The sequence below is a fragment of the Pelodiscus sinensis genome, chromosome Z (assembly GCF_052426305.1).
Source record: "Pelodiscus sinensis isolate ZL-2025 chromosome Z, ASM5242630v1, whole genome shotgun sequence".
NCBI lineage: Eukaryota > Metazoa > Chordata > Testudines > Trionychidae > Pelodiscus > Pelodiscus sinensis.
Genome location: NC_143085.1, coordinates 5,790,178 through 5,804,534, shown reverse-complemented (window position 1 = coordinate 5,804,534; position 14,357 = coordinate 5,790,178). Strand labels below are relative to the sequence as shown.

The following is a 14,357-nucleotide window of genomic DNA, read 5'->3' as shown; positions in this document are numbered from 1 at the left end:
CTCATCCGGCCCGTGGAGACTGTGACGGGGAAGAAACTCCCCGCACTAACAGCCCCTCCCCCGGAGAAGCGCCGAGCGGCACAGCGCAGCGGAGCCCAGGGGAAAGCCCACGGGGAGGGGAGCGAGGGCGCACAGCCGCAGGCGCGGCAGGCGAGGAAGGCGGCAGGACCCAGGAGGAGAAGGGGCAGGGACGCCAGGGTGAGCATCACGCCCCGTGCGTGCCGGCTCAAAAGGGGGAGGGGCCGGAAGGACAGGGGCGGCCGGCACTCACTTTCTTTTGGGCAGGCAGCCAGGAGAGGGAAGCCGGAGGAGCCAGCGGGACGGAGGAGGGACTCTGGACCCGCGCAGCCCTTGCCCTGGGCAGCGAGACTCCCCGGCCGGGGGTGCGGGGGATCGGAGCCGCCAACGGACGGCCACACGCCCTGCGGACCGACGGCCGAGCCCGGGCTCTGCGCGTCCCTCACAGCAAGAGGGGTTGGGACTTGGCGTGGACAATTGCTCCCTATTGGCCAGTGCGTTCTTATCCTATTGGCTAGCTCTCTCATGAGGTCACTAGTGGGCTGGGCTCTATTTTGGCATCCAGGAAACAATTTCACCATTCACACTAATACAGGTGTTCATGTGTAGTGTATCAATGTGTTATTAAATAATAACTGAATAAAATAATATTAAATAAATAATTAAAAACAACATCCATGTTTTGATTGTTTTTTATTTGGACCTCAAGTGTGTAGTCGGCCCCCGAACTGCTGTTTGATAGTTAATGCGGCCCTCGGGCAGAAAAGTTTGGAGACCCCTGGTCTATAGCATTAACCTAGAAGCTTTTGCTTCTTGGTTACTCTATAGAACAGTAGAGTAACCGATAAGTAACCTACTGTGTACTGAGAATGTTAACAAGCATCTGTGAACATGGTTAACTGATAAGTCGGGGCTTATCAGTTAACCATCACAGTTACACATATATACCCCTGCCGCCTTTGTGTCAGAGGTGGGGAGAGGGAAGCAGGAGCTGGTATGTGTGGGGAGCAGTCTCTTCCAGAGCTGCCTCCCCCTCTGCAGAAGTAGGAGCATGGGGGAGGGGCATGTGGGAACCAGTGCTTGGGAGAAGCCAGCTACTCGTGAGTATCTGCTCTCATGGGGCCACCTGCCCCTTGTGCTGCTGCCTCTCTATCAGAGGCAGCAAGAGTGGGGGAGGGGAAAAGGGCTATAGGATGGAGAGGTTAGCAGGGTGTAGGGACTCAAAAGGAGCTGGCACATGAGGGAAACTGGCTTATAAGCCGACTTCCCATGTACACTGTCTTCCACGGAAGCACCTGCCAGAGGCAGCAAAGTGGGGGGTACAGGCAGGAGCCAGTAGGCGCATGGAAGTTGTCTTTTAAGCTGGCTCCCTGAGCATGCCAACTTCGGTCGAGATGCCTTCTTCCCCCTCCCCAGTATCTCCCACAGAGGCAGCAGTGTGGGGGGTGGAGTGGGGAGCAGGTGGGAACTGGTACATGTAGGAAGCCGGCTTTCAAGCTGGCTTCCCACGCTTACCAGCTCCCACGGGCCGCCTGCCCCCTGTGCTGCTGCCTCTGAATCAAAGGCAGCAGCGGGGGGATGGGTGAGGCAGGCAAGAGGCAGTGCTCACCAGCTCCCTCTGAGTGTAAAAGTATAACTTCAAAAAAATTCAGTAGTTACATTTATTTGAGTAAACGTGTATTTTAATATCCCTACTGTGTACTCTGTTTGCACGAGATATCTTGGTCTCTGTTATGGTGTCATACTCCAGTTATTACTACATAACAAGATTAATGTAGGGTAAAAACAACAACATTCTATACTAAAATAACTATACACATCAGCCTTGCAAAATTCTACTTGCCCATTCACCCCCAGGAAATAATTTAACAGATGAGAAAAACCTCCCTCCCCATCTCTCATCATCATCATCATCATCTTAGCAGAGGATAGGCAAGCAGATTTTGTGCTTGGGCTATAATGTTTTTGACAATTGTGCAAGGCTGATCATAGCAGCAGCAGCATATGCATTAAAGCAGTTGAATCTTTGCCAAAAAGGAACATAAGTTTTTTTTTATCTAAACACATTGCTCGCCAATGGAGGATAGAAAAAACCAGAAATATCAGAGTGACTAGACCAGGCGGATGAAAGTAACAAATTCAAGACTGCGCAGTGACTAACTAATAACTGAGACACATGGTTAATACCACAGCTCCCTTAGGAGATTTTAGTAATCCAGTAAGTGTTCTGGGGAATGGGAATTTTGGCTCTCTGTCATATCAGGAATGAGTGCTTTACTTTTTAGGCAGCTATTTCACTGGAAAGCAGATTTTGTTAAGATAACATAATTACTGCACTGCAATTACAATATAGTATCTTAAAATAAGTGAAAGTGGCAATACAATAGAGGGTCATGTGTAGAATTTTATGTAGATCTCCCTAGCTGTTTGATCCTAAGCCCACTGAAGTTATTTGAAAGGAGTGTACTAACTTCAGTAAGCATTTGCTCAAGCTCAAAGGGTCAGTCTTGGGAGGTGCTAAGTACTCCTGATCTTCCACTGACTTTATTTCAGTGGAAGCTGTGGGTACTCTGCACCAAACAGAACATTCAGTAACTTGCAGGATCGGTGCCTAATATAGTTTTAAAAACAGTTACACAAATATGGATTGATGTGATATATGGAATTTCACTGGCCTCACTAGAGAAAGACTCCTATATGACAAATGACCGGGTTCGGGGGGGGGGGGGAATTTCATTACATTAAAAGGGATTTCTCCTCATATGAACTCTCAGGACACAGCGCTGAGCAAAATAGGTGTAGCTTTCATTTAGCAAAATGTTTCTGGAAACAAGTCATTAAATCAAGATTCCAACAACAAATCAACCTGTTGGAGGTAAAGTCTGTGTGTGTTCCTGAGCAGTAGAGTATGAAAGTAAAAAGCTCTATCACCAATAATTCAATATCAAGTGACAGCAAGCTTGTATATGAACGTAGTGGGAATATCTGGGCATCAGTTCTATTACAGATAAACCACACAACTCCTTGTGTGTTAGAATTAAAACCATCATCTATCCTACACTAAGCAGATCAAGTGGAAAGTCTACAGTGAGAGTAATACAGTCATATTTCTGTTTGTTTATCGGACTTGCTGCCTGCCAATTTGTATAGAGTCCATTCCCGGATAAGCTATGTACTATCAGTAAAAAAAAAAAAAAAAAAAAAGTCTTAAAAAAAAAAAAAAGGTCCATTTGAGAAAGCAAAAACCAGTGTAGCTGAATCATACAAGGGAGACAGGCCAGGTTTGGAGAAAACCTCTTACAGTTAATATTAGTTAATGTTTGTAAAAGGCATTACAGATGTAAAGTGCTAAATGAGTGCTAAATATTTATTATTAATTGTTATTAATAATAAAGGAAAACTCCAGTGCTTTCCTACAAACATTGCACAGGTAGATAAATAGACCAAAAAAGAATATATAAAAAGTTTAAAATAACATTGTTTAAGAAATACCTCTTGAAGTTTCAACTTTTCTATGGCTGTGGATGTCTCTGAGCTTATTCCATGGTGGCTGCCATTTTCCTGCTAATAGGCAGGAAGTAAGAGAAATTAGGACAGGAAGAAACTCATTCTGCATTGAAATCAAGGGGGAAAGCACTGGATTTGGAGCGCCAATTGTAGGTAAATTTCATTAAATGGATTTTATTTGTATTGTTCAAATGTAGTTTGATTTTTAACAACTTGCATTTTCTCGTTTGTCTGAATTGCCAGATGTTACCTAGAACTGTCAGCTGATGGAGGACAATTTGAGGACAATTTCCCTGAGAAATAACGAATCTCTGATTTCACTCCCCCAATCTTTGCCTGCTATTTCAGTCCACAGTATTTTCAAACATCATTCCTCCCACCCTGCAGCCTGACATTACCAATTCCTACAAAGTAATCCAATCAGCAGCTCAAGTACCCACCTCAGGACTCAGGGCAGCAACCTGAACTATCCCATTACCGCCAGCAAACTGACTTACCCCTTCTCCCATGTCAAGCACTTAATTGACAGATTAAAAAAAAAAATCAGATGTTACCAGGGAGAAAAGCATCCAGAGTTCCATTTGGCGTCTGCCTTGGACACCAAAGCAACTTATTGGATCCAATTTCTCAGATTACCTGGCTCTGTAGAGGACTTCCTTCCCCACTCGGCGTCTGTTTTAAGAGGAAGTAAAAAAGTGGAATCAGATGCTTGTCTATAGAGACAAGCTCTCTTTTTAAACGAGACAAGATAGCGCTGTGTGCTGGTTAGTCCTGAGAGTGACCACTATGTGTGGCATTTAGCACATAACCACCTCCTTCTCTCCACAGCTTCATTTTAGCTGCCCTGAAGTTATCTTGCCAGCTCCCGATTTGTGCTGATGGTCAAGAATGCACAGTGCTACGATATTACAGCAACCTTGGCACCTTGCTGGTTTGCAAAGATGCATGAAAGGACTCAAGTACAGATTGTATAGCATGGATCAGAAGAATATCTTTAAGATAGAGGAATCTGGAAAACACTTTTTGCTTTGTCAAAACAGTATTTCTCTTATTTAATTAAAGATGGTTCAAGAATCTGTGTAATTTATATACAGCGCTCTTTTGAGAATTGCGTTAACTTCCACTAGACACACATTTCAAGGAAAAATGGTGTTGGGATATGGAAAAATAACATGCCAATATTGAGCTATTCACCATAGTGCTGAAACTTGGCGACTAAGAAAGATAATTCTATAGAAGGGAAAGTCATTGCTCGGAAGAAACTAGACTGAAAGCCATTCATATATATTTCAGATATGAAACAAATTTAGAGCACAGTTTTCCAGAAAGTATCCTTTTTGTGGTGTGGATCTCTGTGCATGTGAGAGATGTGTGTGTCTGCGGGGAAACTTCATAATTCTTATAGGGTGTCGCCAAGTAGTTTCTGCAAAGATATGTAGCAGGTGTTCAGCAAACCTTCTACACCTTGTTTATATTAAATATAATGGCAACATTAATTTTGAACAATTAAGCAGTCAAAAGTCAATCATAAGCTACTGCTGAATTCGCTACCTCAATTCTGTCATCATTCTAATAACAGTTAATTACGCCATTTTATTATACAATACCTTGCTGCACTTCCTACAGTTCTAGAGATAGGAGATTATTCTAATACATTGTGCTAATTGTAATCCATATATGTAAAAGGGAAGAGTTAAGTTTGTCAAACCTTAACTTTCATATTTATGTTGAGTGCTCCATGCATCCTTAAATTTCCATGAATTAAGTTAACATTTAATAAGAAACAAAAGAAAATTTCTCTGTTAGGCTACGTCTATGCCGCAGAGCTATTTCGGGATACCAGAAGTATCCCAAAATAGCTATTCCACATCTTTTGAGCATACCTGTTATTTGGAAATATAATAGGTTTGCTATTCCAATGTCCCTGGAAACTTCCTTTCACGTGGATTAAGGAACGTTTCGGAATACCACTTTATTTCTAAATTACTTTGAAATGAGCTACGCAATTTGCGTAGAGCAAATGATGTAGCTCATGTCGAGGTAAGGGTGCAGTGCAGACCCACCCTTATAGCTTATCAGTGTTATTTGTCAACTGCACATTTTCTGTAAGTTTCACACCAGCTGGCCAAAGACTGATGAGTTTCTGCCAGCATTGCAGGCTGAGTAAACATGTCAATATGTCAAGGATGTAAAATCCTGTTTAATTAACCGGATAACTAGGGAAAGATAACTAGGGAAACGTTCAGTTTACTGGTTGACTGATTAAATGGGGACAATCAGGTGGACCATTCCATCCTGCTGAGCTGGAGCAGCCGAGTGGTCCTCACACCTCAGGCAGGGGTTGCGCCAATCCAGCTGCTCCAGCTCTGCCGGGGTGCTAGTGCCTAGCCCAAGTGGGCTGGGAATCACCAGTCTTATAGGGAGTGGGTGGAGGGAGTAAAGGCAGAAGGGGAGGGGCAAGGACTGCCTATTAAGCCCTCTAGCAGCAGCTGGTTATGGACAGAGTGCTGTTTCTGGGCAACAGTTAACCATTATCCATTAAGCATAACCCATTAAACATGATACTTACCGGGTAACTGGTTACCCGTTCACATCCCTACCATATGTGTGTATGTTTATATTACATTATATATCCATTATATAATATACACATACATACTTTATATGCACAAATATGTAAGTGTGCATTTAAAAAATAAAGACATTCTCACTGCGTATAACTAGACACCTTGTTTTTATGAAAAGTGTGTTTTGGGAATTTTTCTGATTTAAACTGATCTATAGTGTTATATCAACTTAAGAAACTTAAGCCAAATTAAGACTTAAGATAAGTTTGAGCTATTTAATTGCCTTGAAGGCCTTATGGCCTGATTTTCAAAGCTCGCACAACTCCCAGTGAGATCAACAGAAGCCTTTAGGCACTCTACATCTCTGAAAATCTGCTCATTGGATTACTTGAAACTACACGCACATTCCAAAATCCCCCACAATTTGGAAGAAAAACAGGGACACATGTCAGGAGACAGAAAATGCAGGGTGAGGTGCAATAGTCAGACAGGATGGGGTTAGAATTTTGTAGACTGGAAAAATTTCTCCCCCACCCTCTGACTTCAAAGAAAACTGAAGGGATTTTGCTCTGACTTTCTGAAAAATTCACCTTCCTTCAGAGAACAAACATGGAAAATTTTAGCCCAAGAGGCATATATTTCAGAAAGTTAGAGTGTGTGAGGACAAGGTCTTGTAATGGAAACTCTTTTGCTCAGGTGCCTGTTAACCATTCTCCCACCCACCTCACAAATGGTTAATTTTAAAAAAAACTGTAATGGAAGACTTATTGTCTTACTGTAAAGAACTATAAACTGATATTAAACTGAATATTTCAAAGAATACTATGCTGGCATCACCCAAACACTTGCTGAAAAAAAGCTTGAAGTTTTGCTCAGTGCAATGTTCTGAAAGCTATGTACAAAGAGCTTCACAGGAAGTGAAGTTAAACAACTGTAATTGAAACTATTAAAAAACTGAAATCTGAATTTGAGTCTCTTGTTAGTGGCCACTGAACTACAGAAGAGAAAAGGGGCATCATTTGAGACAGCCAAGGACAAAGCAGCAGGGTAAGATTTCCAGGGTGTGGACTGTGATAGAGCAGCAAAAAAGAACATCTGGTAGAGGGGGAGGGGAGGCAGTAGGACCAGAGCAGCAGGAGATGACAACAGGGAGCGGTGGGGGGAGGGTAAAGAGAAGACCGAACATGATTAGTTACAAACATATTTATCTCCATGCATACATACATGATATTTCTAACAATGTTTGATCATTCTTTACACACACATACATTCATTGTCCCTTTTTAAAACAAAAAGATATTAACCCTCTTTTATACCCCAGCTCCTACCTGACACTTATGAGGTCTCTCCGACGTGTGCACTTGTTTGATGTGCCCATTCAAGTGATCTGGCCTTAAAAAAATATATACATATTTATATGTGTGTATGTATACACACATACACATTTCAAAATAAACCATAAAATTAAAAGCTACTATTGCACACACGCACGCGCACACACACCCTCTTACTTACTTCAAAACAATAAAATTAAAAGCTACTATTGCATCCACTCCAAGAAAAGTTCTCTCTGGACTCCAGATTATTCAAGCAACCTACTATATTTTACTTGATTACACAGAGATCAGAAACAGTTAGAGCTTTCCTCTGATTAATATCCTGCCCTCCCTCTGCAAGGAGATGTTTCTAATCCAAGAATTCAGAAAGTCTAGGTTAAAGTGTTCACATTGGGTTGTGTACAGTTGGACTTCTAAATTCATATTTCGACACCAAAATCTAAGTGATTCAGTGTGCGAAGCACTGAACGTTTTTATAGTCAAGCCATCTTGGTCTAGGTGTTCAAACATGGACTTAGGAATTCAACTTTTAGTGCCCCAGGACGAACAATTTGGCACTAAGTTCTACTTTTCTGTTTCAATTTCCTCCTCTATAACATGGAAAAATATTGCGCTCTCTCACAACTATGCTGTGATGCATAATTTATGTTTGTAAAATACTTTGAGGGACTCAGATAGAAGGTACTACAGAAGAGCAAATTATTATTGAAAGAAGTCATTCCATTCCCCAAAATGTGTAAAGCTTGTTTTGAAGGAGGGAAGCCTGAATAGCTAATGATTTTCCTAGTGGGTGTTTCTCTGGGTGGGAAGAAAGCTTTTCATTGTATGAGGCCAAAGCTGCTTGAAAACTAATTCTCTTCCTCTCCTCCCCCAACTTTCTAGTCTTAGCCAATCAGAGAGAGCTGGGTGGAATTCATGCTTTGGAGACAGAGTTAACGCCACAGTTAAGCTGTTAAACCTGATGCTTGGGCAGGTGGGCTGGGGCTGTTTAGCTGGAAAGACTAGTCAGAGGTTTAAAGTCCTAGTACAGGTGTGGAGAACTTTTTTAGGGCCAGGAGCCAGTGACCCATAGAAAAATAAGTTGGGGGCTGCACACAAGTGAGAAGCAAAGTGAAAAGCAGCTGACTTAGAAGGAGGACACCCCTCCCCCCTTCTCCTTTGCACAGCAGAGCCTAGAAGGGCCAAGGGTAGATTTTGTGCGCTGCAGCCTTATGGGTGGGTGACAGGGAAGCTGGATTACCAGCGCAGGATCCCCAATGCAGGGAGTCACTGAGCCTGAGGGGCCGAATTCAGGTAAGCTGGGGGCCAGATACAACCCCCAGGCTGTATTGGCCTGAAGTTCCTCACCCGTCCTAGTACATACCTCTGAACTTCAGGGATGTCCCTTGAATCAATCCTTGAACTATAGGCATACTGCAAAATTAAACATCACACTTCTATCTGATTTAACAACTTTTGTAAAACAGTTAAGATTACTAAAACTAGAAGGCTAGAGGAAATACAGATCCTCTATTTTTCAGATTTTTATTTTATGAAGGCATATAAACATTTTCAATGTTTCCTTTTGAAGACCCTGTCTTTCTGAACTCAATGAGAGCACTGAGTTTTCTAGACATCAAGAAATCAGTCAGTTACTTTACATTATGTCTGAAAATCTTTCAACACAGCAACAGCAGGGAGTTTTTCCTCTTTTTTTTAAGCGTATTTGGAAAATATAAACTGGCAAGGGGTGTCAGGTGCAGGTACAAAACGAGAAAGTGGTTTTAACTGGTCATGGTGATTAGATTTCAAGGTGATACTGTTTCAGTATCAAGTTTATTTATTGTCTTAGAACATTCCTGAACTTGCCTGTTATTGGAGAGCTCCTCTTTGTCATAGATTTTGTTTGTGTATCAAAAAGCCCATCTTTATAACAAGAGCGGATTCAGCAGGGACAAAGGTTTTTATGTTTACATTCCTGGGGTACCTTTATCCAAAGCAAGTTTCCACTACTTTCTGGTTATCATCTCAGCTCTTTCTCACCAACCAAGGCAAGACAAAGAGATCAGATCCATTAATTAGGTTGTTGTAGAAATAGGAAGGCTGGTATTGACTTTTCCCTTATCTATCCTCCCCTCTATTTGAACACTGAATCTGTGAAGGACCCAAGTTTCAAACTCATCCTGAACTCAAAACAAAAAAAGACAGACACAAGCCATATTAAGGCAGTATCAAAGATCCATTTGTTCGTGGGAGCTCTCGTAAGTGACAACAAATATCATCCACATAAAATGTACAGATCTTATGTACGCTGCAGGGTAGAAACAGGATCCTCTTCAGAAGGCTGTAAACACAAAGGACACAAAGGCCATGTACTAAAGAGATAGCTGTAGCTGAAGACTCTGAAATACTACTTCTTCACATCTGAGTGATTTCACACTGGGACAAATGGAGTGAAGTTAAGACAAGGAAATGTTTACCGATGGGACTGTCTACAAGTCATTTTAAGATTTATAAATACCTTGCACTTCAATAGCAACTTGCAGTGGAAGGTATCAGGCCACTTCACAACCCATAATTAAGTCTCAGCACCTCTTCAGGTACCCAATTATTTCAATTCCCAGACAAGTTACTTGCCCACTATTACACACCAAGTTTATGACAAAACTGGGAGTGTTAACCAGGACTCACCCAATTCCCCAGTTTTGTGATTTAATTAATAGTTAACCTTTCCACAAGGCTGCAAAACAGTTTCCCAAGGAAAGAGATGAAAGCTCCATCACTTAGGATACTTAAAACTAGCATTGCAGAGATAATTCTGCGCTGGTCCTTGGGAGATGGATTTGATAACCCTCCAGGTCTTTTCCATTTATGATTCAAATCAGCATCCTCTTACCTGGAGAAACCTTTTCCACAGCTCTGGCAAATGTAGGGCTTTCCCACAGAGCCATCATGAGACCGAACATGATAGGACATCCTATCTTTCCGCTTGAACCTCAGCCCGCACACTGGACAAGAATATGGCTTCTCGCCGGAGTGTGACAGCTTGTGCCGGTTGAGATGGTACACATCCCGAAAAATCTTGCCACAGATCTCACAGGCCACCTGCTTCCTTGTCCTGCTCCTCTTTCGGGGGGCGTCAGGGTCGTCCTGACCAGGCACCCCATTTTCGCCAAGTCTTGGTGGTGGGATGTCTATGTAACCCAACTGTAGGCTGGTCACCCCGTGCTGAGCCTCATGCTGCCGCAGGCGATTGGCATCTGTAAACACTTTCCCACAGAGCCCACAAGGAAGGATGCCAGCCTCTCGCAGGCCCCCAGGGGTACCAAACATCATGGAGTCCAAAAGGTTGGCTTTGCGGGGACGCCCCCGACCCCTTTTGGTGCCCAACGCGGGGGCACCGGTCCCCACGTTCTGGAACGGCGAGGCCAGCAGGGGCGGCGACAACGGTCCCGCCACCATGGGCAGGCGGTCCACCCCCTGCAGGACGGGCAAGGAGGACTGGGCGGCGGTGAGGGCCGCCCGGGTGGCCTCGTCTTCGGGCATGCCGGCGATGCCGTTGCCATTGGGCGCCAGGCCGGTCCCGTTGGTCATGTCGAGGGGGAAGCCCAGCTCGGCGGCGCTGGGGCGGAAGAGCATGATGTCGGGGCGGGCGGGGGGCACCAGGATCTGCACGTTGGACTGCTTGATGACCTCCTGGCAGATGTCGATGACGGAGCGCATGAGGAGGAACTTGGCGGCCGTCATGAGCTCGGGGAAGCTCTCCAGCCGCACCACGATGCGCGAGGTGTAGGCGAAGTCCAGGATGTCCCCGAAGACCTTGGAGCTGATGGTGTGCATCTCCAGCTCCCGCCCAGCCGCGGCCGCCCCCGGCCCGCCGCCGGCCGCCCCCTCGCCGGCCCCGGCCTCCGCCCCCTCGCCCAGCGGGGCGCTGAAGACCGACTCGAAGTACTCGCTGCAGGCGGCCAGCACGGCGCGGTGCGCGGGGAAGCTCTCGTCGCCCACGCGCAGCAGCACGTCGCAGAAGCGGCCGCCGTCCTTGCGCTGCTGGTTGAGGCTGTGCAGCAGGTCGGCGCTGTGCCGGCTCACCTGGTAGGTGTAGCAGCCCGACGACGGGCCGCAGGCGGCGGCCTCGCTCACCCGCTCCATGGGGCTGCGCGGCCCGCCGGCGGCCTGCAGGCGGCGCTCGCTCGCTCGCTCTCCGGCGGCCGGCGCGCGCCGCCTTTCCCCCCCCCCGCCTCGCGGCTGTCCGGGCCCGGCGGCGCGCGCTGCCTGCGAAGCGCGAGGGGATTGCGCGCGCGCGGGGAGGAGAGAGGAGGAGGGGGGGCGAACAAAAGGCTGAGGAGGAGGAGGAGAGCGCGCGCGCAGCAGCCGCTGCGGAGGAGGCGGCGCGAGCTGCCGCCCGGGCCCGGCCGCCACGAGGCGCGGAGGCCGCGGCGGGCAGGAGCGCGCGGCGCGGCGGGAGGGGGGCTCCGGGCTGCCGGCTCCGTCCGTCCCTGTGTTTGGAGCGGAGGAAAGATGGCAGCGGCTGCACTTCCTCTTGCACTTTCACCCCTGGGGGGAGGAGAAGGAGGGGGGCGATACCACCACCCCCCCCCGAGAAAAATCCGGTGGGGGGGGGCCCCCGGCTGCTGCTCCCCGGCCACGCGCCGCCGCCGCCCGGCCCTGGCCCCGCGCCCCGCCTGCCTCGCAGCACCCGCACCAGCAGCGTCGCAAACTTTCCTCTCTTCTGGGGCTCTAACGCCCCCCACCCTTTTCATAGAGACCCCCCCGCTCCAGCCACTCGGGCTCCCACCCCCCCGCTTCCTGCCCCCTCCCTCCTTGCATCCGCCAATGCAAGAGCAGCCAGAGCCAGCAGGCCAGCCCCCACCCCGCCCGCCTGCGGGGGCTGGGGGCTGCAGTGTTCCCCCCCCTCCCTCCCTCCCCAGCACAGATCCGCCAATGCCGAGCCAGGAGCAAGGCCCCCGCCTGAGTATGTGGGGGGAGGGGGCTGCATTCTCACCCCCTCCCTCAAACAACCAGGCTGCAGCTCGACCCCCCTCCCCCCCGCTGGTGAGAAGGGGGGGCAGCGATCTCACCCCCCCCCGCCAGAGCAAAGCGTCCAATACCAGCCCTCCCTCCTGGACTCACTGCAGAGGCGCAGAGCGGCCCCCACCTCCTCTCCCCACGCCTGAGGAAAGCTGATCCTAGAGGGGCCAGGGGCTGCAAGGAGGCCGACCCCCTCCCCCGCGCATTTAGATCTTCACAGCACCCCCAGGGCAGGAAAGCTGGACGCAAAGATGGGGGAGGGGAGAGAAAAGGAGTACATGAGTTTGCTCCCAATCCAGTGTAATACCCCCCCCTCCTCCCGAGACGAACAATTGGGGAAGCGTTGCCCGGGGGTGGGGGGCAGCTGCACGAGTCAGTCGATTGCACAACCCTGCGTCCCTCCATGTTGGGGAAACCCGGACTGCCCCGGTTGAGCTTTGTACTGGCCATTGGGGTTGTGGAACTGAACAGTGCAAGCCCCAACGCCCCCTCCATTGGGAGGCTGGGTTCCTCAGGGCTTGTGCCAGGCATGCCAAAGGCTCCCACGACTTCCATTTAATAAAGGAGTTTCTCTTGTGGCTTCAAGGTCTCTCCACAATAAAATCCTATTTTAATGGTTTCATGATAATTTCAGATGTGGTGGATGAAATTTACTTGTTGGGCCTTGGTGTGGGAAGTAACCACAGTTTGTTTTTGCACGTTCCCTCTAATTCTATCACTCAGTTTACATTTTGCTATATGGATGTATCAAAAAAGTCAAAGACTTCAAGTATACCCTTCTACACTTGTGATGTTAAATTAGATCTAATATTAAATAAATTTCCAGATGATCAATTGATAAATATGATTTCTTCACTTAAAATGTTATACTGGGGAAAATATGGAACTTTGTGCACACAGGAACATCCCAAACTTTCACTTTTCCCCCCCAAAAGCTCAGACGTGAACACACGTAAAAATAGTGGTGGAGCTCAAAAAGCATTCTGGGTATTGATGTGCAAATGAGCACACCAAGCTTCCAACCCCAAAAGGAGGGCTGTAAAAACACTTAAAGCCATATAGTGCCCTCAATCCATGTGCTTTATTTCTGTTGGTGACAGTGGGAATTGCTTGTCTGTATTAAAGGCAGAGTATAGCCTGTGGCTTTTTAGCATTGCATCAAGGTTTGGGTATATTAAATATACACTGTTTGGATTGCGACAGTGGCAAATCCACTGTAAATATATCATGTTGCATAGCTACAGTGCTACATTCTCCAAATCTGTTTGCTTGTCACAGAAATGAGTGTACTCAATATAGCAAGATTCTCTCTCTCTCTCTATATATATATATATATTACCATACATGTGAAACAGCAATTCACAGGCGTCACACACTTGAGTTTAAAGAAATCATTGGGACTCTGTTTTCCGGTCAGTTTTAGTTATGTCTCTTTTCTCCAGGATTCTGTTGGCTTTCCCCTTTATTCAGTTCCCTATTCCCTGACATAATTCTTCTTACCCTGCTTCCTAATACGCTTCCCTCCCTACCCTTTCTTTCTCTCTCCTCCTCAAGCGGGAAGGGGGTCTGAATTCCTGTGGCTAACACTCCACTTTCCTCAGAAGACCTTTTTCTAATTCCCACAGTTCCAACATTCCATCTCTTCCTGCAAAGGGGCATCATCTAAAATACGCTTCCTGCTATTTGTGTGGAAAGTTAAATATGCAACTCTAAAAAAATGGTGCTATTTGTGGAAGTGAAGCCAGTCATCCTTTCCATTAAATAGTGCACTGGATTGACATTCTGCATATTTATATTCTAATTAATGTATCTTGCCTGTTAAAGACATCACCTGCAGTTTATTGTAATCCCAAGAGCAGCATAGCAATTTAACTGGTATCTTTACCTTTTCCACATGATAGTGGTTTCTCTTGCAGTGTTA

General features: G+C 46.6%; 1 protein-coding gene across 10 annotated transcripts in view; it reads right to left on the bottom strand.

The window, feature by feature from the left end:
• Positions 1-12,192, bottom strand: part of PATZ1 (POZ/BTB and AT hook containing zinc finger 1) — a 29,455-nt gene extending 17,263 nt beyond the window's left edge. Inside the window, exons 1-4 of one of the 10 annotated variants that reach the window (XR_012895938.2) lie at positions 10,305-12,188; positions 7,421-7,484; positions 4,162-4,197; positions 3,511-3,582 (exon numbers count right to left, since the gene is read on the bottom strand). Coding sequence is in view for 9 of the 10 variants with exons in the window: in XM_075898049.2 (XP_075754164.1) it covers positions 3,511-3,582; positions 4,162-4,197; positions 7,421-7,484; positions 10,305-11,557 (1,425 nt within the window). In the remaining variant the exon portion in view is untranslated. Of the gene's footprint in view, positions 1-3,510; positions 3,583-4,161; positions 4,198-7,420; positions 7,485-10,304 lie in introns of all 10 variants that reach the window. The other 9 variants (XM_075898049.2, XM_075898047.2, XM_025180403.3 and 6 more) reach the window with 9 other exon arrangements.
• Positions 12,193-14,357: the final 2,165 nt, after the last annotated feature.